General features: G+C 45.0%; 1 protein-coding gene across 3 annotated transcripts in view; it reads right to left on the reverse strand.

The window, feature by feature from the left end:
• The window catches only part of mbpa (myelin basic protein a), a 156,306-nt gene that overhangs the window by 89,606 nt on the left and 42,309 nt on the right, over nucleotides 1-24,391 (reverse strand). For 2 of the 3 annotated variants that reach the window (XM_055634755.1, XM_055634756.1), the window contains exons 4-5: nucleotides 20,585-20,704; nucleotides 13,508-13,570 (exon numbers count right to left, since the gene is read on the reverse strand). In XM_055634755.1, the coding sequence (XP_055490730.1) occupies nucleotides 13,508-13,561 (54 nt within the window). In that variant the 5' untranslated portion in view covers nucleotides 13,562-13,570; nucleotides 20,585-20,704. The remainder of the gene's footprint in view (nucleotides 1-13,507; nucleotides 13,571-20,584; nucleotides 20,705-24,391) is intronic. The other variant, XM_055634757.1, reaches the window with a different exon arrangement.

Below are 24,391 nucleotides of genomic sequence, written 5' to 3' on the forward strand. Positions count from 1 at the left end.
GCTGAGTTTCTCCAGCTTTTTTGTGTTCCTTCCATGAAGGTTGCCTGCCCCATTGAATAGAATGTAAATTAATGTGACCTTCTCTTCCCACATCTTCCCACATCTCCCGCAGCCGGCTCGACGCCCTATGCACCGCCTCGATGGGCGTGCGCAGCGTCTCGACGCCGTAAGCAGCGTCTTGATGCCATACATTACGGACGAACTTCCCGCGGACTTCGCTCGAACTTCACGTCACTCACTCTACCTCCGCGTGGCCCCCGCTTCCGGTTTGGTCGCGCTCGCCGCATGCAGTCGCATGCTAGTGGGACCGGCCCTGTACGGGGATCACTCGACCTCCGCGCGGCCCCCGCTTCCGGTTTGGTCGCGCTTGCCGCATGCAGGTCGTGGGACAGGCCCTTAATGAGACAGGTCAGTCAGCCAACAACGTCCAAGTGCAATGCTCAGACACTGAAAGACAAAGCCCCACCTAGCTGCTGGATAAACCTACAAAGAATGCGACCAGCTCAAGAGGCCAGAAAAATAACATTGCAGAACTGGCTTAAGTCCATAGCTCAAACTTCACAGGCACTTCTTAGAAATATAAAAACATTTAAACGAACACTATCAGGGGAATTTTAAACCTCAGCAACCAATAATTGTTTTGCCTCAGTACATTCAGTACATTGTTCAATCCAGGGGGGAGATTGGCTTGATTCATGGAAAAGGCCTGGGATCTGGGACTGGGTGAGCACAAGCAAATTCTGAGAGTAGAGCTGGTCGACCCACAGCTCCAGCCAGGAGTCAAGGGTATGGACAGACATAGGAAACATCCAGGAGAGGGACTGCAGGACTTCAAGATTGTCCAGGAGATGGAGGACCCTGGCAGCAGCCAAGACGTCTCTGGGAGTGGCTAGAGGACCCAGAAGCACCAAGGATGTGGAAAACCTGAAGGATGGCCCACATGACTTTGTGTCTTGCGATAGAGACTGGTTTTATTAGTTTTTTGAAAACTTCTTTTTTTGAAACACATCATGGAAATAGGCCTTTTGGCCCTCCCAGTCCACGCCGACCAGAAATCGCCCTGTACATTACTACAATCCTACATATTAGGGACAATTTTACAAAAGCCAATCAACCTACATACCTGCATGTCTTTGGAGTGTGGGCGAAAACCGGGGCACACAGAGGAAACCCACGCGGTCACAGGGAGAACGTGTACATACTCTGTACACGTCACTGGTAAAAACATAGGTGCAGGAGTAGGCCATTCGGCCCTTCCAGCCAGCACCAACATTCATTACGAAGGTACTTGAGCCAGTTCACATTTCTGCGGTGAGGAAGAGACCGTGTTCCACGTGTAGAAACATAGAAATTAGGTGCAGGAGTAGGCCATTCGGCCCTTCGAGCCTGCACCGCCATTCAATATGATCATGGCTGATCATCCAACTCAGTATCCCGTACCTGCCTTCTCTCCATACCCCCTGATCCCCTTAGCCACAAGGGCCACATCTAACTCCCTCTTAAATATAGCCAACGAACTGGCCTCAACTACCCTCTGTGGCCGAGAGTTCCAGAGAGTGTGAGAGGTTGCAGCCCCTGTTTGAGTATCTGAAGGGGCTGCTCCTCAAGTTTTGGCTACATTTTAGTCCAACGCTATTGATTTATGGGCACCCGGTACAGAAGGGGGAGGGTGGGGAGGGAGGAGGGGGTCTCCCTGTCGGTCTGCTCCTGGGCCTGGCCAAGATGGCCATTCGCGGGTCCAGGCAACGGGCAGTCGACGGCCGCACAGCCGTCGGCTGCTTGCCCCTTTTCCGGGGTTACGTCCGTGCTCGCGTGTCCCTGGAGAGGGAACACGCGATGTCCAAGGGGACTCTGGAGGCCTTCTGTGAACGCTGGTCACTGCAGGAGGTTGAATATATTATAGATAAAAATGTTAATATTTTAATTTAATATTTTTTTTTAAAGTGTTTTTTAAATTGTCTGAGCTTTCTACATTCCCTTGTAAATTGTACATTTGTTTAAAAATCCAATTAAAAAAACCTTTCCGGAAAGAAAAAACAACATTCAATACGATCATCTAACATCATTACCACATTCCTGCTATTTCCGCATAGCTTTTGATTCCTCTAGCCCGAAGAGCGAAATCTAACTCTCTCCCACTGAGAAGCGCGGAGGGGTATGGAGTTGTGCGCACCGAAATTTTGTAGCGAACGAAATCTTCGCGCGCCACTGGCCTGTCGTGTAACTGACGGCCAAAGTGCGACAGGCCCAAGACCCTGGCATGACGCAACGTCTCACCTCCAACAGCAGCAGAAGCAGGCAAACGATCGTCGAACTCAGCCTGGGGCTCACGGCCGTTGCGGTCCGGATCCGCCTCCAATTCTACTCCCAGAGCAGGGCCAAGAAAATTGAAGATAGACACAAAATGCTGGAGTAACTCAGCGGGACCGGCAGCATCTCTGGAGAGAAGGAATGGATGACGTTTGAGGTCAAGACCCTTCTTTCAGACTGAAGAAGGGTCTCGACCCGAAACATCGGCCATTGCTTCTCTCCAGAGTTGCTGCCGGTCCCGCAGAGTTACTCCTGCATTTTGTGTCCCTCTTCAAATGACGTCACGCGCTCTAGACGGCTGTGCGGACGCATGAAGTTGCACGCGACCTTCGCGGGGCCGTCGCGCCTCAACGCGACCATGAGGTTGCGTAATTAGGACACGCAAGTGGGACAAGGGCTTTAGACAATAGGTGCAGGAGTAGGCCATTCAAGGCAGCACCACCATTCATTGTGATCATGGCTGATCATCCACAATCAGTACCCCGTTCCTGCCTTTTGAAAGCTCTCTTGAAAAGCGTACAGAGAATTGGCCTCCACTGCTTTCTGAAGCAGAGAATTCTACCTATTCACAACCCTCTGTGTGAAAATATGTTTTCCTCATCTCCGTTCTAAATGGCTTACCCCTTATTCGTAAACTGTGGCCCCTGGTTCTGGACTCCCCCAACATCGGGAACATGTTTCCTGCCTCTAGCGTGTCCAAACCTTTAATATGTTTCAATGAGATCCCCTCTCTTCCTTCTAAATACCAGAGTATACAAGCCCAGCTGCTCCATTCTATGACGGTCCCGCCATCCTGGGCCATCAAGGACTGCAGTGGTTCAAGGCAGCAGCTCATCACCATTTTCAAGGGCAACTAGAGGCTTAGCTGGTGAAGCCCTCGTCCCTTGAACGAGTACAGAAGTAAAGCAGCCTCCTTGTGTTTTGGCCCTCTTTACGTTCGTTAACACCTGGCTAATGTTTAGAGATTATAGAATAGGATTTACCACAACAAAGAGAAGCTGCTTCAACTAAAGAATGATATCAATGCTTTGCAATTGCTCTGTTCAATGTTGCAAAGGTGTTATGCATATTGTATCATAAAACCATACCAGCAATTTGAACTACAGGGTACAGGAAGGGAGGAAAGGCAAGATTTAATCTATCTTTGCAACAGTTATCAAATATAGCCATGGTTCATAACAGTTTTAGAAGCACAGCTGACACCTGAACTGTTTCTGATAGTGTAGTTTAAGACTAGGTATAACATTGTGGCATAAATATGTGGCACCTATTTACTTATTTTCTGGTTGTATGACTCCAGTGAGAATCCTTAATCTGGTGGTAAACTAGATCATTTTTCATTTTAATTAGAAATCATGGGTGATATATATTGTAAATAGCATTGCAAGTGAATGAATCAACAGAAACTTAATGGCAACACCCTAGTCCCTTCAGATTGAATTGACTGAAAGGTACAGCAAAGTCCTTGGTTGAGCCCAACAAGCCCACACCAATCATCGATCACCCGTTCATACTAGTTTTATGTCATCTCACATTCTTATCCAATCTCTACACACTAGGGACAATTTACAAAGGCCAATTAACCTACAAACCCGCACGTCTTTTGGATGTGGAAGAAAACCGGAGCACCCAAAGGAAATCCATGTGATCAGAGGGAAAACGTACTATGAGAATGCAGGGTGACTTGAACAGGTTGGGGGAGTGGGCAGATGCATGGCAGATGCAGTTTAATGTGGATAAATGTGAGGTTATCCACTTTGGTAGCAAAAATAGGAAGGCAGATTACTATCTAAATGGTGTCAAGTTAGGAAAAGGGGAAGTACAATGGGATCTAGGGGTCCTTGTTCATCAGTCAATGAAAGTAAGCATGCAGGTACAGCAGGCAGTGAAGAAAGTGAATGGCATGTTGGCCTTTATAACAAGAGGAGTTGAGTATAGGAGCAAAGAGGTCCTTCTGAAGTTGTATAGGGCCCTAGTGAGACCAGACCTGGAGTATTGTGTGCAGTTTTGGTCTCCTAATTTAGGAAGGAAGGACATTCTTGCTATTGAGGGAGTGCAGCGTAGGTTTACAAGATTATCTCCTGGGATGGCGAGATTGTCATATGCTGAAAGAATGGAGTGGCTGGGCTTGTAAACTGTAGTTTAGAAGGATGAGAGGATATCTCATTGAAACATATAAGATTGTTAAGGGTTTGGACACGCTAGAGGCATGAAACATGATCCCGATATTGGGGGAGTCCAGAACCGGGGGCCACAGTTTAAGAATAAGAGGTAAGCCATTTAGAACGGAGATGAGGAAACAATTTTTTCTCACCGAGAGTTGTGAGTCTGTGGAATTCTCTGCCTCAGAGGGCGGTGGAGGCCAGTTCTCTGGATACTGGGCTCTTAAAGATAATGGAGTCAGGGGATATGGGGAGAATGCAGGAACGGGGTACTGATTGGGGATGATCAGCTATGATCACATTGAATGGTGGCGCTGGCTCGAAGGGCCGAATGACCTACTCCTGCACCTATTGTCTATAACTCTACATAGACAAAACCAGAGGTCAGGATCGAACCCTGGTCTCTGGTGCCGTGAGGCAGCGACACTACCAGCTGTGCCACTGAGTCTTCAGAAAATTAGTGATTCATCCATTTCCAAGGATTGATCACACAAACCTCTGCTTATGCTTCAGGGTGGAATTGCACTGTCGAGACGTCGCCTTTAGTACTAGGTTTAAAATCAAAGCCCTCTTCGCTCTGTCAATTACATACAAAAATAAAAGTAGGGGACTTTTGTAGGGGATAATGTTTGGTTTTAAGTTCACTCAAGCAGATTATTTGGTCATCATCTCATGCAGTTAGTGGGGAAAAATACAAAAACACAGAAGATACTGGAAAGCCGGAATTAAAGGAGAAATTTACAGATAAACTGTTTACGTTTCAGTTCTGAGATTTATAACCATATAACCATATAACAATTACAGCACGGAAACAGGCCATCTCGACCCTTCTAGTCCGTGCCGAACACATAATCTCCCCTAGTCCCATATACCTGTGCTCAGACCATAACCCTCCATTCCCTTCCCATCCATATAACTATCCAATTTATTTTTAAATGATAAAAATGAACCTGCCTCCACCACCTTCACTGGAAGCTCATTCCACACAGGTACCACTCTCTGAGTAAAGAAGTTCCCCCTCATGTTACCCCTAAACTTCAGTCCCTTAATTCTCATGTCATGTCCCCTTGTTTGAATCTTCCCTACTCTCAGTGGGAAAAGCTTTTCCACATCAACTCTGTCTATCCCTCTCATCATTTTAAAAAACCTCTATCAAGTCCCCCCTTAACCTTCTGCGCTCCAAAGAATAAAGCCCTAACTTGTTCAACCTTTCTCTGTAACTTAGTTGCTGAAAACCCAGGCAACATTCTAGTAAATCTCCTCTGTACTCTCTCTATTTTGTTGACATCCTTCCTATAATTAGGCAACCAAAATTGTACACCATACTCCAGAATTGGCCTCACCAATGCCTTGTGAACATCTCAGATCTGAAATGTTAACTCGGTTTCCACTTCTACATGTGATTTGCAACTTGCCGAGTGTATCCAGCATCTTACTTTTTATTGCTACCAGTGAGAACTATGTGCTCAAATTGGCTGCTGAGCATCTGTTATAGTAACGACATTTCATAGACTGCAAAAAGTTGCAGCAGCACCCAAGATTGAGAGAATACTTTGTAGATACCATCTACTACTAAAAACAATTTGCAACATCCCGCAGAACCCAAGATGAGAATGTAAAAGGCCTGATCAGTAAATTTGCAGATGGCACTAAAGTAGGTGGCATTATAGACAGTGAAGATAATTGACAAATATTCCAGGAGGATCTTGATCAATAGGGCAAGTGGGCTGAAGAATGGCGAATGGAGTTTAATGCAGATAAGCGCAAGGCATTACGTTTTGGGAAGTCAAACAGGGGCAGGTCCTTCAGAGCGAATGGTAGGGCCCTGGGGAGTGTTGAAGAGTAGAGGAATCTAGGGATTCCTGACGGGTAAACTTAAAAAGAGACAGAATATGCTGGAAATACTCAGTTGGTCAAGCCACTCCTGGAGGGTATGGAAACGGAGTCTATATTTCAGATAGGAAACCTTTCTTCAGAAATGTGAAGGAGATAAAAGCACAAAAGCTTGCAAGAATACAGGGAGGGTTAACCCTACCACTTAGTTTCCAAAAGCCTATTCATTTCGTTCTTGAACATATGCAGCAACTAAGCCTCCACAGCCCCGATTTTATAGTTTTAATTATGGGAATGGTCTTTGAATGTTTTTGACAACTACCTTTTGGGCAGCAAAAGGTGAATTTGACTCAAAGACACCTCTAGTTGGGTTCACGTCAAAAATAACATAATTTGTAGGGTCAGATTATACGCTACAGCTTTGTGTGAAAGATATACTGTTGGATGGCATGCCTCATACAAGCCAAAAATCGGTGATACCCATTTTTCAACCAACATATACAGTGGTGTAGCTGGTAGAGCTGCTGCTTTATAGCTTCAGCATCCCCATTTTCACCCTGACCCTAGGTGGCAGTCTGTGTGGAGTTTGCATGATCTCCCTGTGACTGTTTGCGTTTCCCCAAGTGCTCCAGTTTGCTCATTCCACATTCCAAAGTTGTATGGGTTGGTAGGTTACTTGGCCACTGTAAATTGCCCCTAGTGTGTCAGTGTGTGGTAGAATCTGGGGGGGGAGTTGATGGGAATATGGGAGACAACTAAGTCACAGGGAAGATTTGTGGGGAACAGGATTGTTTTGCCAGGCAGAACAGACTAGATGTACTGAATTAACTCCTGAAACGTAGTCATGAAATATATCAACACAGCAAGTTTCGATGAACATCCCACTATTAAAGACACGGAGATGTACACAAGTCTCCTTTCATATTTTAGCCCCTTCCAACTGTATGCAGAAAGTCAACTTATAACAGATTTGCTTCTCAATAACTAATTAAACGAGAAGCTGGACAGCAACATAGGCATTTTTCTTTTGTGTGGTCACTTTTTACGATGCTCTAAGGAAAAGTACAGCAATGCAGGGCAGAGGCACGAGGGAGGGGGAGGCAACTCATGCATTTAAACCAAACTATGCATCTAAATCAAACTAACCACAGAGCAGTGTACATGCTTTGCCCTTTCCAATGATTCGGGTAAATCCCCAAGAACTTCCCACGCTCAACGAGATGGAGTTCCACCCACCAGAGTTAGCACGCAAGTATCAACAACTTACAGAAGTAACATTAAACAGAGGCAAGGAACAGTGTCAATATTTAGAGGCAACAAAATAGCATGAGGATCTATTCCTGCTAGTAGAGGTGGTGAAAAAACCAAGCGCATAGATTTCATGTAATTAGTATAAGATGTGGAGGGGAGCTGAGAAAGTGTGTTTTCACCCAGAGGGCTGTGTGGGTCTGAAACTCATAGCCTCAATGGGGGGGGGGGGGGAGAAGTATCTCACAACATGTACCCTCAGGATGCACATGAAGAACTGTGCTGAACAAGGCAAACAACCTTTCATTACAGAGTGGGATTGAGCTAGGCTGCTCTTTGACCAGCATTGCAACAAATGGGCCAAACAGCCTCTTCCTGTTTACACCAGCCTGAAGCCGCGGTCTCCGGTGGGGAAGAGCCGATCCTGGACTTACCTTGATTTTTACCTTGTCCTTTATCATCTGGACGCCTGCAGCGACGGGGGGCTGTGGTCCCGACCACGGAGGAAAATGGAGGAGGACTGGCCAATTTCTGTGCCTTCCACCACAGTGATGAATGCTGTGGTGGATGTTTGTGTTAAATTTGTATTGTGGTTGTGTGTTCTTTCTCATTGTACCGCTGCTGGCAAATTCATTTCACTTGCACTTTATGTGCAATGTGACGAATAAAACTGATTGATTGATTGATACTGTGTCACTTCACACTCAACGGTTAGAAACAAGAATAGGTCTCACTTCACAAAAGCAAATCCCGAAAGGACATTGACGGAACAGTGTTAATATTCACAAGGGCAATGAATAGCTTAAGGATCCATTTCCTTCAGCAAAGGGGTACAGATTTTAAGTAATTAATAGGACTTAGAATTGGGTGAGGAGGGAGTATCTGTATCTGAATGCTGTCTCCCGACCTTGGTTATACAGAAGGGAAGAAGTGTTATGACCCAAAACGTTGTCTGTCCATTTCTCTACACGGATACTGCCTGGCCTGCCGAGTTCCTCTAGTAATCCCCCTCCCACCCCAAACCTTGGTTCCCCGAGTTCCCTTGAATAACCAAAAGCACCAATCTGAATTTTGACATCGTCAATTCATGCCCCTCCCACAACCAATTATTCTGGTGGATTGCAATGTGTTGATAAGACTATGATGTGGATTTCCCCCATTCGTTACACTTCCCCCCCGCGACTGACTGGTTCTAATCTTTATATCACTTGAAAGCCTTGTTCTCACATTCTGTTCATATCTTTGCAAAACAACCCGTGCTGTAACTTGAAGGCGATGAGCCGCGAGCAGTTCTGGGGAGAGATGCCATGAGATGTTCAGACTTTCAAAAGACAGGATGTGGCAACATTTCCTCTTCATTTACTCGTAAATAAAGTCATACAAGACAGATAGAGAGAGGACTGTCACCTCTTTGTGCTCCTGAACTATCTCAAACTCTTGTTTGGAACTCGTTCAGGAAGACCCCATGACTATTTGGGGGGGGAGGGAGGGGGTTCAGTACAACTCCAATACCAGTCACATCAGACTAGACTCTTCCGATCGTAACAACCACAAATTCTTTCCTCCATTTCTTCCACAATTATTTTCTCAGTCCTCTATCAAACCTCTTGCCAATGGAAACTGTCTCCCACATTAACTCTGAACCCTTTGTAAACGTCAGAACCTTTTAAATCTCCCCTTCCCGGCTCAAAGGCAAACAATCTCCTCTTCTGCATGTTCTTCACGGTATTGAAATACTCCTCTCCAATATTATCTTTGCCCCTTTAAACTGCACCTTCTCCCAAGAGGTCTTTCCCGGGGTTGACACCAGTCTCAAACAATGACTTAGAGTTTACTCTGTCTCTATTGCCAAGGACTAAGTTTAATATTTCAATGCTGTTGTTAGTGTTTCTCCTTCCACAACTCACTCTGACACTATTTCAGTTCACAGCACCCAGAGTGAAAAAGGTCTGTTTCAATACTCCAGCTGAGGCCTGATACCCCTTGATCTGAGACAGCCCTCTGACATTGTTATCTGACAATTTCCTCTTCTATCCATCACCAGGGGACACCATTTTTGAAAAATAATGACAGCCTGTTAAGATAAATTTTGTGGGATTGCAGACATTTAAAAATGGATGGACTTGCAGTGAAGATTCACTGGTTCACAAATGGCAGGTTTGCCATATGAGGATAGATCAAGTACATTATGCTTGTATTCTTTGGAGACTCGAGAAACAAACTACTGGAGGAACTCAGCAGGTCAAGCTGCATCTATGGAGGTTAAAGAATGGTTGATGTTTTAGGTCAAGAACCTGCATTCGGACTGAACAGCAAGTCCAGTATCAAAAAAGGTCAGTGAAAACTGAGACTTTGCCTCCGCAGATGCTGTTTTTTTTTGCTTTGAATTTTCCCGAGTGTTGAGGTGCAAGAAGAGATTTCATTGAAGCTTAAACATCTACTGGACTCGACTGTATAGAATGGATGTGGAGAGAAATGTTTCCACTAGAGGGAGAGTCCAGGATCAGAGGGTACAGCCTCAGATTAAAAGGATGTACCTTTGGAAAGGAAACGAGGAGGAATTTCTTTAGTCAGAGGGTTGGTGAATCTGTGGGAATTGATTGCCAGAGACGGCTGTGGAGGCCAAGTCCTTGGGTAATTTTAAAACAGAAATGGATAGATTCTTAATTAATAAGAGTGGCAAAAAGTCATAGGGAGCAGAAAGAAGAATGGCGATGAGAGGGAAATATAGATCAGCTATGATTGGATGGTGAAATAGACTCGAGGGGCCAAATGGCCTAATACTGCTCCTATAACTTATGAACTAATGTGGGAGGCTTCCCCTGACTAAGGAGTCCAGAACTCAGTCTCAGAAGAAGGGACATACCATTTAGGATGTGTAAGACTGAAATTTCTTCACTCAGAGGGTGGTGAAGCTCTGGATTTCTCTAGCCTTTGAAGATTGTTTAGTCTTAATCATTGAATTCCTTTAAAAGAGATAATAGATTTCTGGGTAACTAGGGTAATATAGGATTATGGGGATAGGTCAGGAAAATAGTGCTGAGTTAGAAAATTCTGAAACGTCGCCTATTTCCTTCGCTCCATAGATGCTGCTGCACCCGCTGAGTTTCTCCAGCATTTTTGTGTACACGCTGAGTTAGAAAATCCTGCTGAAAGATAGAGCAGGCTTGAAAGGCCATGTGGCCTAATCTCAGTATTATTTCTTATGTTCTTAAATGTTACTCCCATTGCTTGCTTTCTTTATATGTCCCCGGCTTTAAGAGTTTACCTTTTGACTCTTGACATCCACATTTCCCCGGAATATGGATGGGAGGGCAATTCAAGTTGTTTTAAATCACCGGCTTGCGTTATCAGAGGCCCATATCAGACAGCAGCGTTGGGCTTGCAAACGCAGAGAGCGGGGTGCAGGCTGTTGCAACTACTTCCTGTTTATCAAGCTCGTCAACTACCTCCAACCACAATGATACGAATCAGACAATCGCTTCCATATTAAGGTGGCTTTGGAAATCATGTGGTGACTAGCATTAGGAAGCATGCTTCAGCAAAAAATGCTACACCAGAGGACTCGGGCAAAGAAAGACAAACACTAATTGAAAATTGCCCAAAGAAGCCACGAATGGCTTTGGTGTTTTGTACATAGAATGTATTAACTGGATGATACCAAACGTATAGACCCAATTTTCACACAGAGAGTGGTGAATCTCTGGAACTCTCTGCCACAGAAAGTAGTTGAGGCCAGTTCATTGGCTATATTTAAGAGGGAGTTAGATGTGGCCCTTGTGGCTAAAGGGAACAGGGGGTATGGAGAGAAGGCAGGTACGGGATACTGAGTTGGATGATCAGCCATGATCATATTGAATGGCGGTGCAGGCTCGAAGGGCCGAATGGCCTACTCCTGCACCTATTTTCTATGTTTCTAATTACAACATGAATGTACTGGCTGGACAAACATTATGAATGTAAAGAAAGCCATGCATTGTACATCATGAATATATTTTTTAAGAAAAGTTTATTTTTGAAATTCAAAACTCTTGGAATATGAAGGGGGTGTAAATGTAAACTGCTGTAAAAAGAATCTGAATAATACCTCCTTAGGCATTGCCCATGGAATGTTTGTGAAATAAAATAATTATATAAATATAATCTTGGAGGCAAATGTAATGAATCATCTAGTAGAATGAATGGTGACATTTGAACATCCGATATTGCATTGTTGTGAGTATTATGAATGAATTGTATGTTCGATAAGTGGAGGGGGGAGAAATTAGTTCTTAATATTCCCTGGGAAAGAACTCACTGAGTTCCTCTGGAAGCAAACAAAGTGATCAGAATCTGCCAACCTTTCGCAGGTAATGGGCTGCTGCATGTTCTGTACCCCGACAGTGTCTGCACTCACTGGCGATAAAATGTTTTGATACGAGATTATGAAAGAAATCAATTCACTCTTGGGAAGGTCACAAAAAAAAATAGGACAGGCAAACAGAATGAGAGACCGGTCATTTAATACTAAGAAATCTCTTCTCAGAGAGTGGTGAATCTCTGGAATTCTCAGCCTCTGAAGGTGGTGATTAGATGCTTAAGGTGCAGAGAGATAAATATTTGAAAGATTGAGTAATCGAGGGTGGTGCAGAAGCCTGTAAAAACTAGCCGTGATCATATTGAATGAAGGTACAGGCACGATGGGCTGGGGCCACATTCCCAGTTTCTGCCTAATACTGTTGTAATTAGTGTTCCACAATTTAGCACTTTAACCCAAAGTACCCACAATATACTTGTCTATAATCATCTTAAATCCAACAGAATTATGATCACTGGTTCCTAAATGCTCCCCTACATCGATCACCTCATCAGGCTAGTTTCCCAATATAGGGTCTCATGCAACCCATTCATAGTTGAACATTCTACATATCGTTTCAAGAAACCCTCCTGGATGCATCTGATGTAGGAATGTCAGGAATGTACGAGAAAATTAAGCTAGTTTGTAATATGGTTAACAAAATAACCTAACTCGCTAGAACTCGCTAGAATTTAGAAGATTGAGGGGGGATCTTATAGAAACTTACAAAATTCTTAAGGGGTTGGACAGGCTAGATGCAGGAAGATTGTTCCCGATGTTGGGGAAGTCCAGAACAAGGGGTCACAGTTTAAGGATAAGGGGGAAATCTTTTAGGACCGAGATGAGAAAAACATTTTTCACACAGAGAGTGGTGAATCTGTGGAATTCTCCACCACAGAAGGTGGTTGAGGCCAGTTCATTGGCTATATTTAAGAGGGAGTTAGATGTGGCCCTTGTGGCTAAAGGGGTCAGGGGGTATGGAGAGAAGGCAGGTACAGGATACTGAGTTGGATGATCAGCCGTGATCATATTGAATGGCAGTACAGGCTCGAAAGGCCGAAAGGCCTACTCCTGCACCTATTTTCTATGTTTCGTACTGGATAAGTATGATGGGAAATGAGACTAACACAGTGAAGACAACTAGTATGTTAAGAGAGGCAGTAATCAGAATAGGGAAGTGTTTCATTGCAAGGCATAGCTAGCTGGAACAAAAATAAACAAGAGAATATTCAAGAGAGTTAGATATAGCTCTTGGAGCTAACGGAATCAAGGGATATGGGGAGAAGACAGGAATGTGGTACTGATTTTGGAAGATCAGCAATGATCATATTGAATGGCGGCGCTGGCTCGAAGGGCATATTGGCCTACTCCTGCACCTATTTTCTATATTTGTATATCCATAAACCATAGTGTATATAATAAAATCGATCATGGGATGAGTCACTTTATGAACAACTCCAGGTGTCCAATTCCTGCTCCTATTGTCTTGTAATCTTATGATCAAACAAATTACAAGAGAAACTAAAACACAGAGCCATTGATGAATTTACATAGTGTCTAATGTTAAAACCACAAATGAACTCAAAAAAATTCCATCAATAAGTGATGGTTTCCTTACTTTCTCTGCTGGAACAGGATAAAGTTGCTCGTGTTTCCCAGTCAGATTACCCATTCTGATCTTCTAGTGCCGCGAGAGAAAAAAGAGAGCACATTCATTGACAGCAAACACTTTACAACTTGAAAGTTAAGTCCACCACTTTATATTTGCATACATAATTCTTACACACAAATTACAAAGTCAATGTGCAAAGGTGGACAAAAATGCTGGAGGAACTCAGCGGGTGAGGCAGCATCTATGGAGCGAAGGAATAGGCGATGTTGCGGGTAGAGACCCTTCATCAGACTGACCCGAAACGTCGCCTCTTCCTTCGCTCTGTAGATCCTGCCTCACCTGCTGAGTTTCTCAGGCATTTTGTCTACCTTCGATTTTTCCAGCATCTGCAGTTCTTTCTTAAACAAGTTAATATGCAAAGACAGTTAGAGAAGGCATTGCCTTTAATGCAAAGAAGTTTGACGAGGGCACCTTCTTTTCCATTGGACAGAAGTTGACGAGACTGACGTGGAGTATGCTTCCAAATACATCCTAGTCCAGGAGGCAGTGGAGATCAATTCTGGTTTAGCAAGGGATTAACCCTTGAAAAAGTGCATGGATAAAATGAGTTTAAATTCGCCAGAGTCTCAAAAATAAAAAACTGTAGCAAGGTCAGAGAGTGCGAGGCAAGAACACCCTGGCTTGTGAATGTAAAACTGGGGGGCACAAGGAAGAGGAGGGAAATTATTCAGAGGTGGGGTGGTGGTAAGAACGGGGGAGGGGTAAAGGGGGGGTGTGGGGTGGGGGAAGTGGGGGGGTAGGGGGGTGTGGGGAGCAGGGGAGGGGGGTGTGGGTGTGTAGGGGGGGGGGGGGGGGGGGGGGGGGGGGACTACACTGAGTGGCTACCGGCTGCAGCACCACCTCCCGACTCCACACGGCGGCTTCCCCGACTCCACTCTTGCGGGCTCAATCAGCACGGCTTGCGGACTCAGCACCGCCTCCGGTGATTGACAGTGGGTGCCGGAAGGGGTGTTACCTTCGTGGTGCCTGACAGGCAAGAAGACCAATCTGCTGATCTCACGATTTTTTTTAAACCTTCATAACTTTTGTAATATTCCACCGATTGGAACATAACTTGGTGCGTTTGAAGAAGAGGAGAACGGTGAGTAAGGTGGCGATAACATCCTAGCAATATAGGGTACCGGTTTTGCGCAAACTGAAAAAAAACACTAACCGGAAGAGGACAAGATGAGAGTTTTAGTAATAGTATAGACAGATAGATTCTTGATTAGTGATGGTGTCAGAGGTTATGGGGAGAAGGCAGGAGAATGGGGTTAGGAGGGAGAGATAGATCAGCCATGATTGAATGGCGGAGTAGACTTGATGGGCAGAATGACCTAATTATACTCCTTTAACATGACCATATGAAAATTAATGTACAATAACACTCTAACTGAATGAGGCAGAGTTAACAATAAGAATACATGGCAGCACCTCTGGGAAGGGGATATGAGAGTTGATTGGTTCAGGAGTCGGTAGCAGTGGAGATTTAGTTGTTCTTAAGTCTCGATGATCAAGCATTCAAACTCCTGTATCTTTACTCCCAGGAGGTAGAAGAGAGAAAAGGGAATGGTCCGAGTGACATCCATCCGGGCAAAATTGTGGGAACAGAATAAAAGCACCAACATTCCTGCAGGTCAGAATGACACAAATACACAATAAGAACTTTCAATATTGGGGCTTGCAATGTGAAACACACTTGATTCACATTTAAGCATAGGGGTGGGAGACTGGTGTTAATCTTTGAATTCAAGTTACCATAGTTAAAATAAAAAGCACTGGAGGAACTCAGTGGTCAGTCCGCATCAGTAGAAGGAATGGACCTGTCTTCAGACTGATGAGAGTAAGGGGGAGAAAACTGGAAAGGAACGGTGGAGGTGGGGCAAATCCTGCTACGTGATAGGTGGATATAGGCGCGAAGGAGATTTGTAGATGGGAGGAGCATGTCACAAAGGTTAGAGGTGAAAAGGAGGCAAAAGAATAATGGACAAGGAAGAAGAGCAGGAGTGAAATGTAAAGTTGGAGGGAAGGGGATGGGGAGAAGGGAAAGAGTAGAGATAAAAAGGAAATGTATGACGTGGGGATGGAAGATGAACATACAAAGGAGGGGAAAGGAGTGGGTGATGGCAGCAGATAGTGGAAGAAATGTGTGCATGCTGGAGTGCGGGAGTGCATCGTTGTCATTGGAGATTTTAATGTTCGTACCGTTGGGTTATGGACTATCCAAGCTGGGTACGAGGTGTTGGTCTTACAGTTTGCACGTGGCCTTACTCTGGTAATGAAGGATAGAAAGGTTGATACAAGGATGGGAAGGGGAGCAGGCCTTCACATCAGCGAGACCAAGCATGGACTTTGCGGCCAGTTTATTGAACAATTACACTCTGTTCACCAGACCTGCTGAAGCTTTCAGTTGATACCCATTTTAACTCCTCTTCTCATATCAACCCCAGTTCTTGGCCTCCTCCATTGCCACCATGAGGTCAAAGGCAAACCGAAAGAACAGCATCTCATATTCCATTTGAGTAGCTGACAACCCAATGGTATGAACATTGAGTTCTCCAAATCCAAGTAATACACCCCCACCCCCCTTCTCTTGCTCCCACCCCCTTCCCATTCCGCCCACATAAACCATACGCAAATACAGTCAGCGTATTCAGGCCGTCAGTGGAAATATTTAAGGCAGATATAGATAGATTTTTGATTAGTACGGGTGTCAGAAGTTATGGGAAGGCAGGAGAATGGGGTTCAGAGGGAGAGATAGATCAGCCATGGCATAGATGGCGGAGTAGACTTGATGGGCCGAATGGCCTAATTCTGCTCCTATCACTTATGATCTATAATAAACAGAAACGTGTCCTTAAAGTTTGTTCATTATATTCAGATCAAGGCGAGGATCTGACACCCCCAGGACCATATTTCCCTTTTATCACCACTCTTCCCCACTTTAGAGATATTGTGCAGAAACAGGCCCTTCAGCCCACCGAGTTTGTACCAACCAGCAATCACCCTCGTACACTAACACTACCCTCCACACTAGGGACAATTTACCAAAGCCAATTAACCTACAACAATGTACGTCTTTGGAGTATGGGAGGAAGCCAGAATACCCAGTGAAAACACACGCGGTCACAGTGAGAACATACAAACCCCATACGGACAGCACCTGTAGTCAGGATTGAACCTTGGTCTCTGGCGCTGTAAGGCAGCAACTCTACCACTGCGCCAGTGCTGCCCACTGTTCCTCCCCGTTCCCTTCCATTCATAACTCTCCCCTCCCTTTCCACCTCCAGCCTTTGTCACTTAGTTCACCCATCTGCCAATCACTCCCCTCTCACCTATATCCAACTATCACTTGCCAGGCTTTGGCACACCACCACTTCTCTTTTCCATTTTTCTCCCCTTCTTGCCCACAAGAAGGCTCTGCAGAGAGTAGTGCGTTCGGCCGAACGCACTATGGGAACTATCACTTGCCCCCCCTGCAGGAACTTACATCAGCACACTCACCACCAGTAAAATCATGGGAGAGACCCCTTCCACCCCCGCAACTTGTTCCAGGACTACATAGAACATAGAAATCTGCAGAGTAGTAGTGCGTTCCTTCGAGCCTGCACCGCCATTCAATATGGGAACTCAGTATCACTCTTCTCTCCCCCTTAGCCAGGAACATCTATAAATATAGCCAGGAGGCCTCAACTACCCTCTGTGGCAGAGAGTTCAGAGATTCACCACTCTCTGGTGAAAAAAGTTCTCCTCATCCACCCCCCTTATCAAGCTGGACTGTTGTCCAGGAATTCTGTCGGTCAGGCAAACGCCTCCGTTGCCATGCTGTGAGAACGGAGAGGTTGAGAAGGAGTTTTTTCCCCAGAGGCCATTAGGACAGTAAACTCCTATCTCACTAGGGACTAACTTTACTGTGTCACTCTACTGCTTTCTTTAAAATTGCTGTTTTTTTTCCCTTTTTCCTTCCGCCCACAATATTTAATATGAAAAAGAATATAGAAAATAGAAACATAGAAATAGGTGCAGGAGTAGGCCATTCGGCCCTTCGAGATTTAGGACTGAGATGATTTAGGACCGAGATGAGGAAAATTTTTTTCACACAGAGTGGTGAATCTCTGGAATTCTCTGCCGCAGAAGGTAGTTGAGGCTGTTACATTCTGTTTGTAGTATGTTTGGTTGTTCGTTTGTTTGTCTTTTAGCACAAAGTCCGCGAGCATTGCCACTTTTCATTTCACTGCACATCTCGTATGTGTACGTGACGAATAAACTCGACTTGAACAGTCAGAACCCAAAACCTAGTCTGTTCATACCCTTCACATATGGTGCCTGACCCACAGAGTGCCTCCAGCACTTTGATTTTTGCTCAAGATTCCAGCATCTGCAGTTTCTAGTGTCTTCATTAACCTGGGTCTTTGGTGAGTCATCACTCATCACAGTCGCATTCAATATATATTGGTCATCATCGGTATCACCAATACCACAGGGCTGACCAGGAGTCAAGGGTCAGAATTCATGCTCAGAATTCAGGTAATTTTTCTACTTATTTTAAAAGTATTATAGACCGGGGAGAGGGGGGAGATCCTCTGGGTTTTACCCTATGCCAGGGTGTGGACAATATAATGGATCATAAGAGGAGTCACGTTATGACATTTATTTACAAAGTAAATGGGAGAATGGTTTTCTACCACAGGAAGAAAATTACCAGCTTTCCGTCAGAGGTCATTCAGCAAATAAAGGTCACAATGAAGTAAAGTGGGTTACTACAGGAATCATGCTAATTGGCTCAAAGTCCACACTCTCCAAAACCCACCCGTTCACCATTTCAGTTGATGGCTCACCCATACCCACCTCCTCCCATGTCAAAAGTCTCGGCGTCATTCTGGACAGTACACTTTCCTTTGGCCCCCCACATCAGCAATATCACACGCTCTGCATACTTTCATCTCCGCAACATCTCCAGACTCCGCCCCTCCCTCTCCAAAGACAATACAAAAGTCCTCATCCACGCTCTGGTCACATCCCGCATCGATTACTGCAACGCCCTCCTCACTTGCACCTCCAATAAACTTCTTCATCGCCTCCAATGCATTTAGAACTCTGCAGCCCGGATCATCACCCGCACCAGATCATCGGACCACATCACACCCATCCTCACTCAGCTCCACTGGCTCCCTGTGCACCACCGGATTAACTACAAGATTTTACTGCTGACCTTCAAAGCCCTACACCACCTTGCTCCCCAATACCTCTCTGACCTGCTGCTACCATACACTTCTTCCCGGTCACTTTGTTCCTCCTCAGCTGCAATTTTAACTGTCCCCACATTTAGACTCTGCTCCATGGGTGCCAGAGCCTTCAGCTGCTCTGCCCCACGTCTCTGGAACACTCTCCCACCTCCCATCCGTCACCTGGACACTATCGATCAATTCAAATCACAACTCAAAACACACCTGTTTAGATTAGCATACCCGACATAACTTCCACCATGTTCACCCTGATTTTAACGACTTAAAATGTTTTGGGTATTTTTTGTTTTTAATCAACTTGATTTTAATATTGATAAATGTATTGTAATTTTATGTCCTGTAAGATGTCCAGAAAGGCGCCAGCAAATAAAATGCATTATTATTATTATTATTATTATTATTACTAGTGACTTATTGCAAACAAGTAAAATCTGCATATGATCACTGTAAAGCAAATAGTACCACACGTCACACGCATTTTGAGTCAAAGAAGTACTTTGGGTCCTCTCAGAGCGCATCCCAGTATACACTGCCAAGGCCTATAAAAACCGACTTGTTCAAGAAACACCACCGTTGTATGAGATTTTCTTTGTGTGTTGTCGCTAATGGAGCTGAACTTAATAGGGCGACGAGGTGCCATATGCAAGCCAGATTTAGGTTTCAGCTGAAACACACAAATTCCTCCAACACACCCGACAAATTATGCCCCATCTATGCCACAGACAGAAAGGGTGACCCAGACAATGTTGGGGCAGTTAGTGACCCAGACAATGTTGGGGTAGTTAGTGACCCAGACAATGTTGGGGTAGTTAGTGACCTAGACAATGTTGGGGCAGTTAGTGACCTAGACAATGTTGGGGTAGTTAGTGACCTAGACAATGTTGGGGCAGTTAGTGACCTAGACAATGTTGGGGTAGTTAGTGACCCAGACAATGTTGGGGCAGTTAGTGACCCAGACAATGTTGGGGTAGTTAGTGACCCAGACAATGTTGGGGTAGTTAGTGACCCAGACAATGTTGGGGCAGTTAGTGACCCAGACAATGTTGGGGTAGTTAGTGACCCAGACAATGTTGGGGTAGTTAGTGACCTAGACAATGTTGGGGTAGTTAGTGACCTAGACAATGTTGGGGTAGTTAGTGACCCAGACCATGTTGGGGTAGTTAGTGACCCAGACAATGTTGGGGTAGTTAGTGACCCAGACAATGTTGGGGAAGTTAGTGACCCCACCACTAACCTCCTGCTCTTTTTATACCTTCCCTTCCCCTGGCTGCATACCTGATCTTCCCGCTCTCATTGGCTATTGTGATGCCAAGAATATAACCCACTCCTAGTGTCCACAACTTTCTTATTCCCGAGTTCTACCCATGTGGCCTTTGTTGTTAGGCCTAGACTACCCCATCAGGAGGATGTAAAGAGACCGTGGCAGTATTTAAACTAAAGCAGGGGAGTTCTTCCTGAAGGATTGAAAGGAAGTGGAGGTTAGTTCTTGCATTAATTCAAGGATGTGGCCATATCTCTGTAGCTGTTGGGATGCTTGGAGGTATTGATCTTCCTCCAGGTAAGTGTTACAGTGCACTCTACCTCCCATCCATATTTTCCACTGTGGGATCCTCTCCCAGTCTTCCCACCCCCTGAGACTTACACTCCACATCCCAATTTAGGGTTACCATCACCCTTTAAAAAAAGAAATCAGGGTGGTTTCCACCTGCAGAAGTCCACCTTGGCTCCAAACTGACCTGGCTCCACCTGGACCAGAGCTCGAAATCTAGTTACCACCCACCTTCACCCTTGACCTTACCTCACAGGGTTCTCCAATCCCAACGTGCGTTCTGGAGCCCGCACGCCGACTCCGGCTAGATCCAAACTCCTGGCTTTGTGAATGTGTCAGTGTTCCAAGCTACCCAAAGACTATTCCAACCTTAGAAAAAAAATTGCCTTTTTTTAAAAACTGCAAGAGACCTAAAATACTTAAGACACTCAAAATATGTAAAGAAACCACCATCACTGTGTCCAACAGGTTCATTTATTTACACTAAGTTTAAAGACAAATGGGACCAGTTGAATCGGACTCTCAATCGTCCCGCAGCCCCGACGTCGGACTTACAACACCGCGGCGAGCGGTCCTGAACATCGGGCCGCCCGTAGCGGCAACTGCCGAGGGCACGGGGAGGCCCTGACCACGGGGAACAATGGAGGAAGAGACTGACTTTGGTGCCTTCCCACACAGTGGGAAACCTTGATTCTGCTGTGTGGGGATGTTTTATGTCAAACCCTATAGTGTGTTGTGTCCCTTATTTATTGTATGGCTGTATGGGAATTTCATTTCACTGTGCCATCTGGCACATGTGATGAATAAATCTATCTTGTATCTTGCCAATGGTAGTTTCTCAGTCTATCAGAGAGCTGCCAAAGCTCCAAGCGGGGACGAATTGACAAATCGTTCATCACATATCTTCTGTGGACAAATGTCGAAGATGCCCTCAGTTAAACAGATGGGGGGTTCGAGCATCCAGATCCCACTGCAAAATCTGGTGATCTGGTGATCCTAACCACGTCACTAGTCTAGACGCAACTTACAGCAGAAAGGCTGTAGTGTCGAAAGGGCCTGTCCCACTTTCACGACCCAATTCACGACATCTGCCGAGTTTGCCCTTGACTCATACTCGCAGCATGGTCGTCACGATGTTGTAGGTAGGTCGTAGCAGGCCGTGATGCTAGTCGTAGGTACTCGTGGCATCAAGTAGGCCGGGCCGTATTTCTAGCATGATGACAAATGTCCACGAGTAAAAAAGGTTGTGAATTAGGTTGTGAAAGTGAGACAGGCCCTTAACTTTGTTTTGCCTCTGTTCCCTCCTACAACCATCACTTCCGTGGCAGGATTCGGAGTGAGGGAGACAGGGCTGAGGGCAGGTCAATGAGTTGGCCATCGTGATCCCACTGATATTGCTCCTGCACTGCCATCTCTTAACCCAACTGATCAAACTGATCAGCCATGATCATATTGAACGGCGGTGCAGGCTCGAAGGGCTGAATGGCCTACTCCTGCACCTATTTTCTATGTTTCTTATGTTAACTGTTTGAATCCAGGGCTCGCCGTCCCTGGTGGAGGCCTTGAATGAAAGATGTCCTACAATGCAAAACTCTGGATGGACCCATAGCCCTGTTCACAAAAGCTTGAAAGGCCAGTCCCATTATTGCAAATGCAATCATTCGGAAAAGGGGTCACTCATATCTGTACCACCTCTCCAATTCTCACTACGTATGGGGCTAATAAATACCCTGACCTAGATTGCTTGCGATCCTGGATCATAAAGGATGTGGACATGGAGATAGTGAATGCATTTGTTACAATCTTCCAAAGATCCTTACATTGTGGCGGTGTCAATGTGGGTGGAGACTGTCAATGTGATACCCTAATTCAAAATGGGAGGGAGGCAAAAAGTGATCCATTAGCCATAAATCTATTATTGAAAACATATTAGAATCAAATATATTATGCTAAAGCAGCACAGTTGGAAAATTATAATCATATGAAGCAGAGTTCAGCATTTTGTGAAAATTGAGTCATGTCCCACAAGTTTATTCACAAACTTTGAGTGCAGGCAGGTGGGACTAACGGGAAAAAAAAGTTGTTCGGCACGGACTTGTAGGGCCGAGATGGCCTGTTTCCGTGCTGTAATTGTTATATGGTTATATGGTTTTGTGCGTCAACCAGAATGGATTGGGGGGTGTATTGTAGTTGGCCTTCTAGAAATATATATACAGTATCTACATCTGTATGTTTTTTCCACCACTTATAAGAGAGCCTATGGTGATGGAGGAAACAAACAAATGTAGAAATGGGAGGTAGACAAATGTGTTGGAGAAACTCATCGGGTGAGGAAACTCGCCTCACCCACTGAATTTTCCCAACACTTTCGTCTACCTTCGATTTTCCAGCGTCTGCAGTTCCTTTGTAGAAATGGGGTTGGCTGACAGGCAGAAAGGTATGAATAGGGATAAAAGATGACAACGAATGGCAGATGAGGCACCACAGGGGTCAGTATTAGGAATGCATCTGTGTAGGAGCAAAAGTGGAAAGGCCACACAGTGTTGGTGTTGGCAGTAATGGGCGATATATAAAACTGTTGCGTGCGCACCAGGAGGCCATCCATTATTTTGAACACCAACTCCGCATGGCCTTTCCATTTTTGCTCCTACAATCTGCTTATAATATACATTAATGACCTGGAGAAGAAAGAGGTGGACTATGCTGATAACACAAGAAGAGTTAGGAAGGCGAATGGCAAGTGCATTGACTTGAGGGATATCGTCACGTTAAGTGCATGGGGAAAAGGTTGGTAAGTGGGGTACAACATGGGGAAACGTGAAGCGGTTGACATTGGGAGGAGGAACAGAAGATCAGAGTATTAGTTAAAAGTAGAGAAAACTGGAGCAAAAAGTGCAGCAGATAATAGGGAAGGTTACGGAAAAGCTGGCCCTTATTTCAAGTGGTTTGAGGTACAAAATGTAGGGAGGTCTCACAGCAATTGTACAAGTCACCAGTAAGAGCACATCTAGAATAGTGTTAATTAATTTAGTTCCCTTTGTTCCATAGGAAGCCTTCGGTAAAGGCTCACTAGAATGATCCCAGGTAAGGCGAGCTCATCCCACAGGGATATGTTAAATAGGTTGAAACACCTCTCAGTACAGTTCAGAAGAACAAAAGGTGATCTTATAAAAACATAAAAGATACTTACGGGCCATAAAAAGCAAGTGCTGAGAGGATGTTTCCTCTCATGGGAGAGTCCAGAACTATAGGGACTGGACTCAGAATAAGAGAGACTGAGATGAGAAAGAATTTCTTCCGAAGGTTAAGAGTGGTTGAAACTGCTTGCTAGAGGGAGCTATGTGGCCAAAACATTGAGTGTATTTAAGAACAAGATATATATCTAATTAGGAAAGGGATCAAGGGTTATGGTGAAAGATGGACTTGAGAATGGTCAGATCAGCCACAATACTGTCGAAACACAGATTACTAACTAAATGGCGTCAAGTTGGGAAAAGGGGAAGTACAACGGGATCTGGGGGTCCTTGCACATCAGTCTATGAAAGTAAGCATTCAGGTACAGCAGGCAGTGAAGAAAGTGAATGGCATGTTGGACTATATAACAAGAGGAATCGAATATAGGAGCAAAGAGGTCCTTCTGCAGTTGTACAGGGCCCTAGTGAGACCACACCTGGAGTATTGTGTACAGTTTTGTTCCCCTAATTTGAGGAAGGACGTTCTTGCTATTGAGGGAGTGCAGCGTAGGTTTACAAGGTTAATTCCCGGGATGGCGGGACTGTCATATGCTGAGAGAATAGAGCAGCTGGGCTTGTACACTCTGGAGTTTAGAAGGATGAGAGGATATCTCATTGAAACATATAAGATTGTTAAGGGCTTGGACACGCTAGAGGCAGGAAACAAGTTCCCGATGTTGGGGGAGTCCAGAACCAGGGGCAACAGTTTAAGAATAAGGAGTAAGCCATTTAGAACAGAAATGAGGAAACACTTTTTCTCACAGAGAGTGGTGAGTGTGGAATTCTCTGCCTCAGAGGGTGGTGGAGGAAGGTTCTCTGGATG

The sequence above is a fragment of the Leucoraja erinacea genome, chromosome 4 (assembly GCF_028641065.1).
Source record: "Leucoraja erinacea ecotype New England chromosome 4, Leri_hhj_1, whole genome shotgun sequence".
Taxonomy (NCBI): Eukaryota; Metazoa; Chordata; class Chondrichthyes; order Rajiformes; family Rajidae; genus Leucoraja; species Leucoraja erinaceus.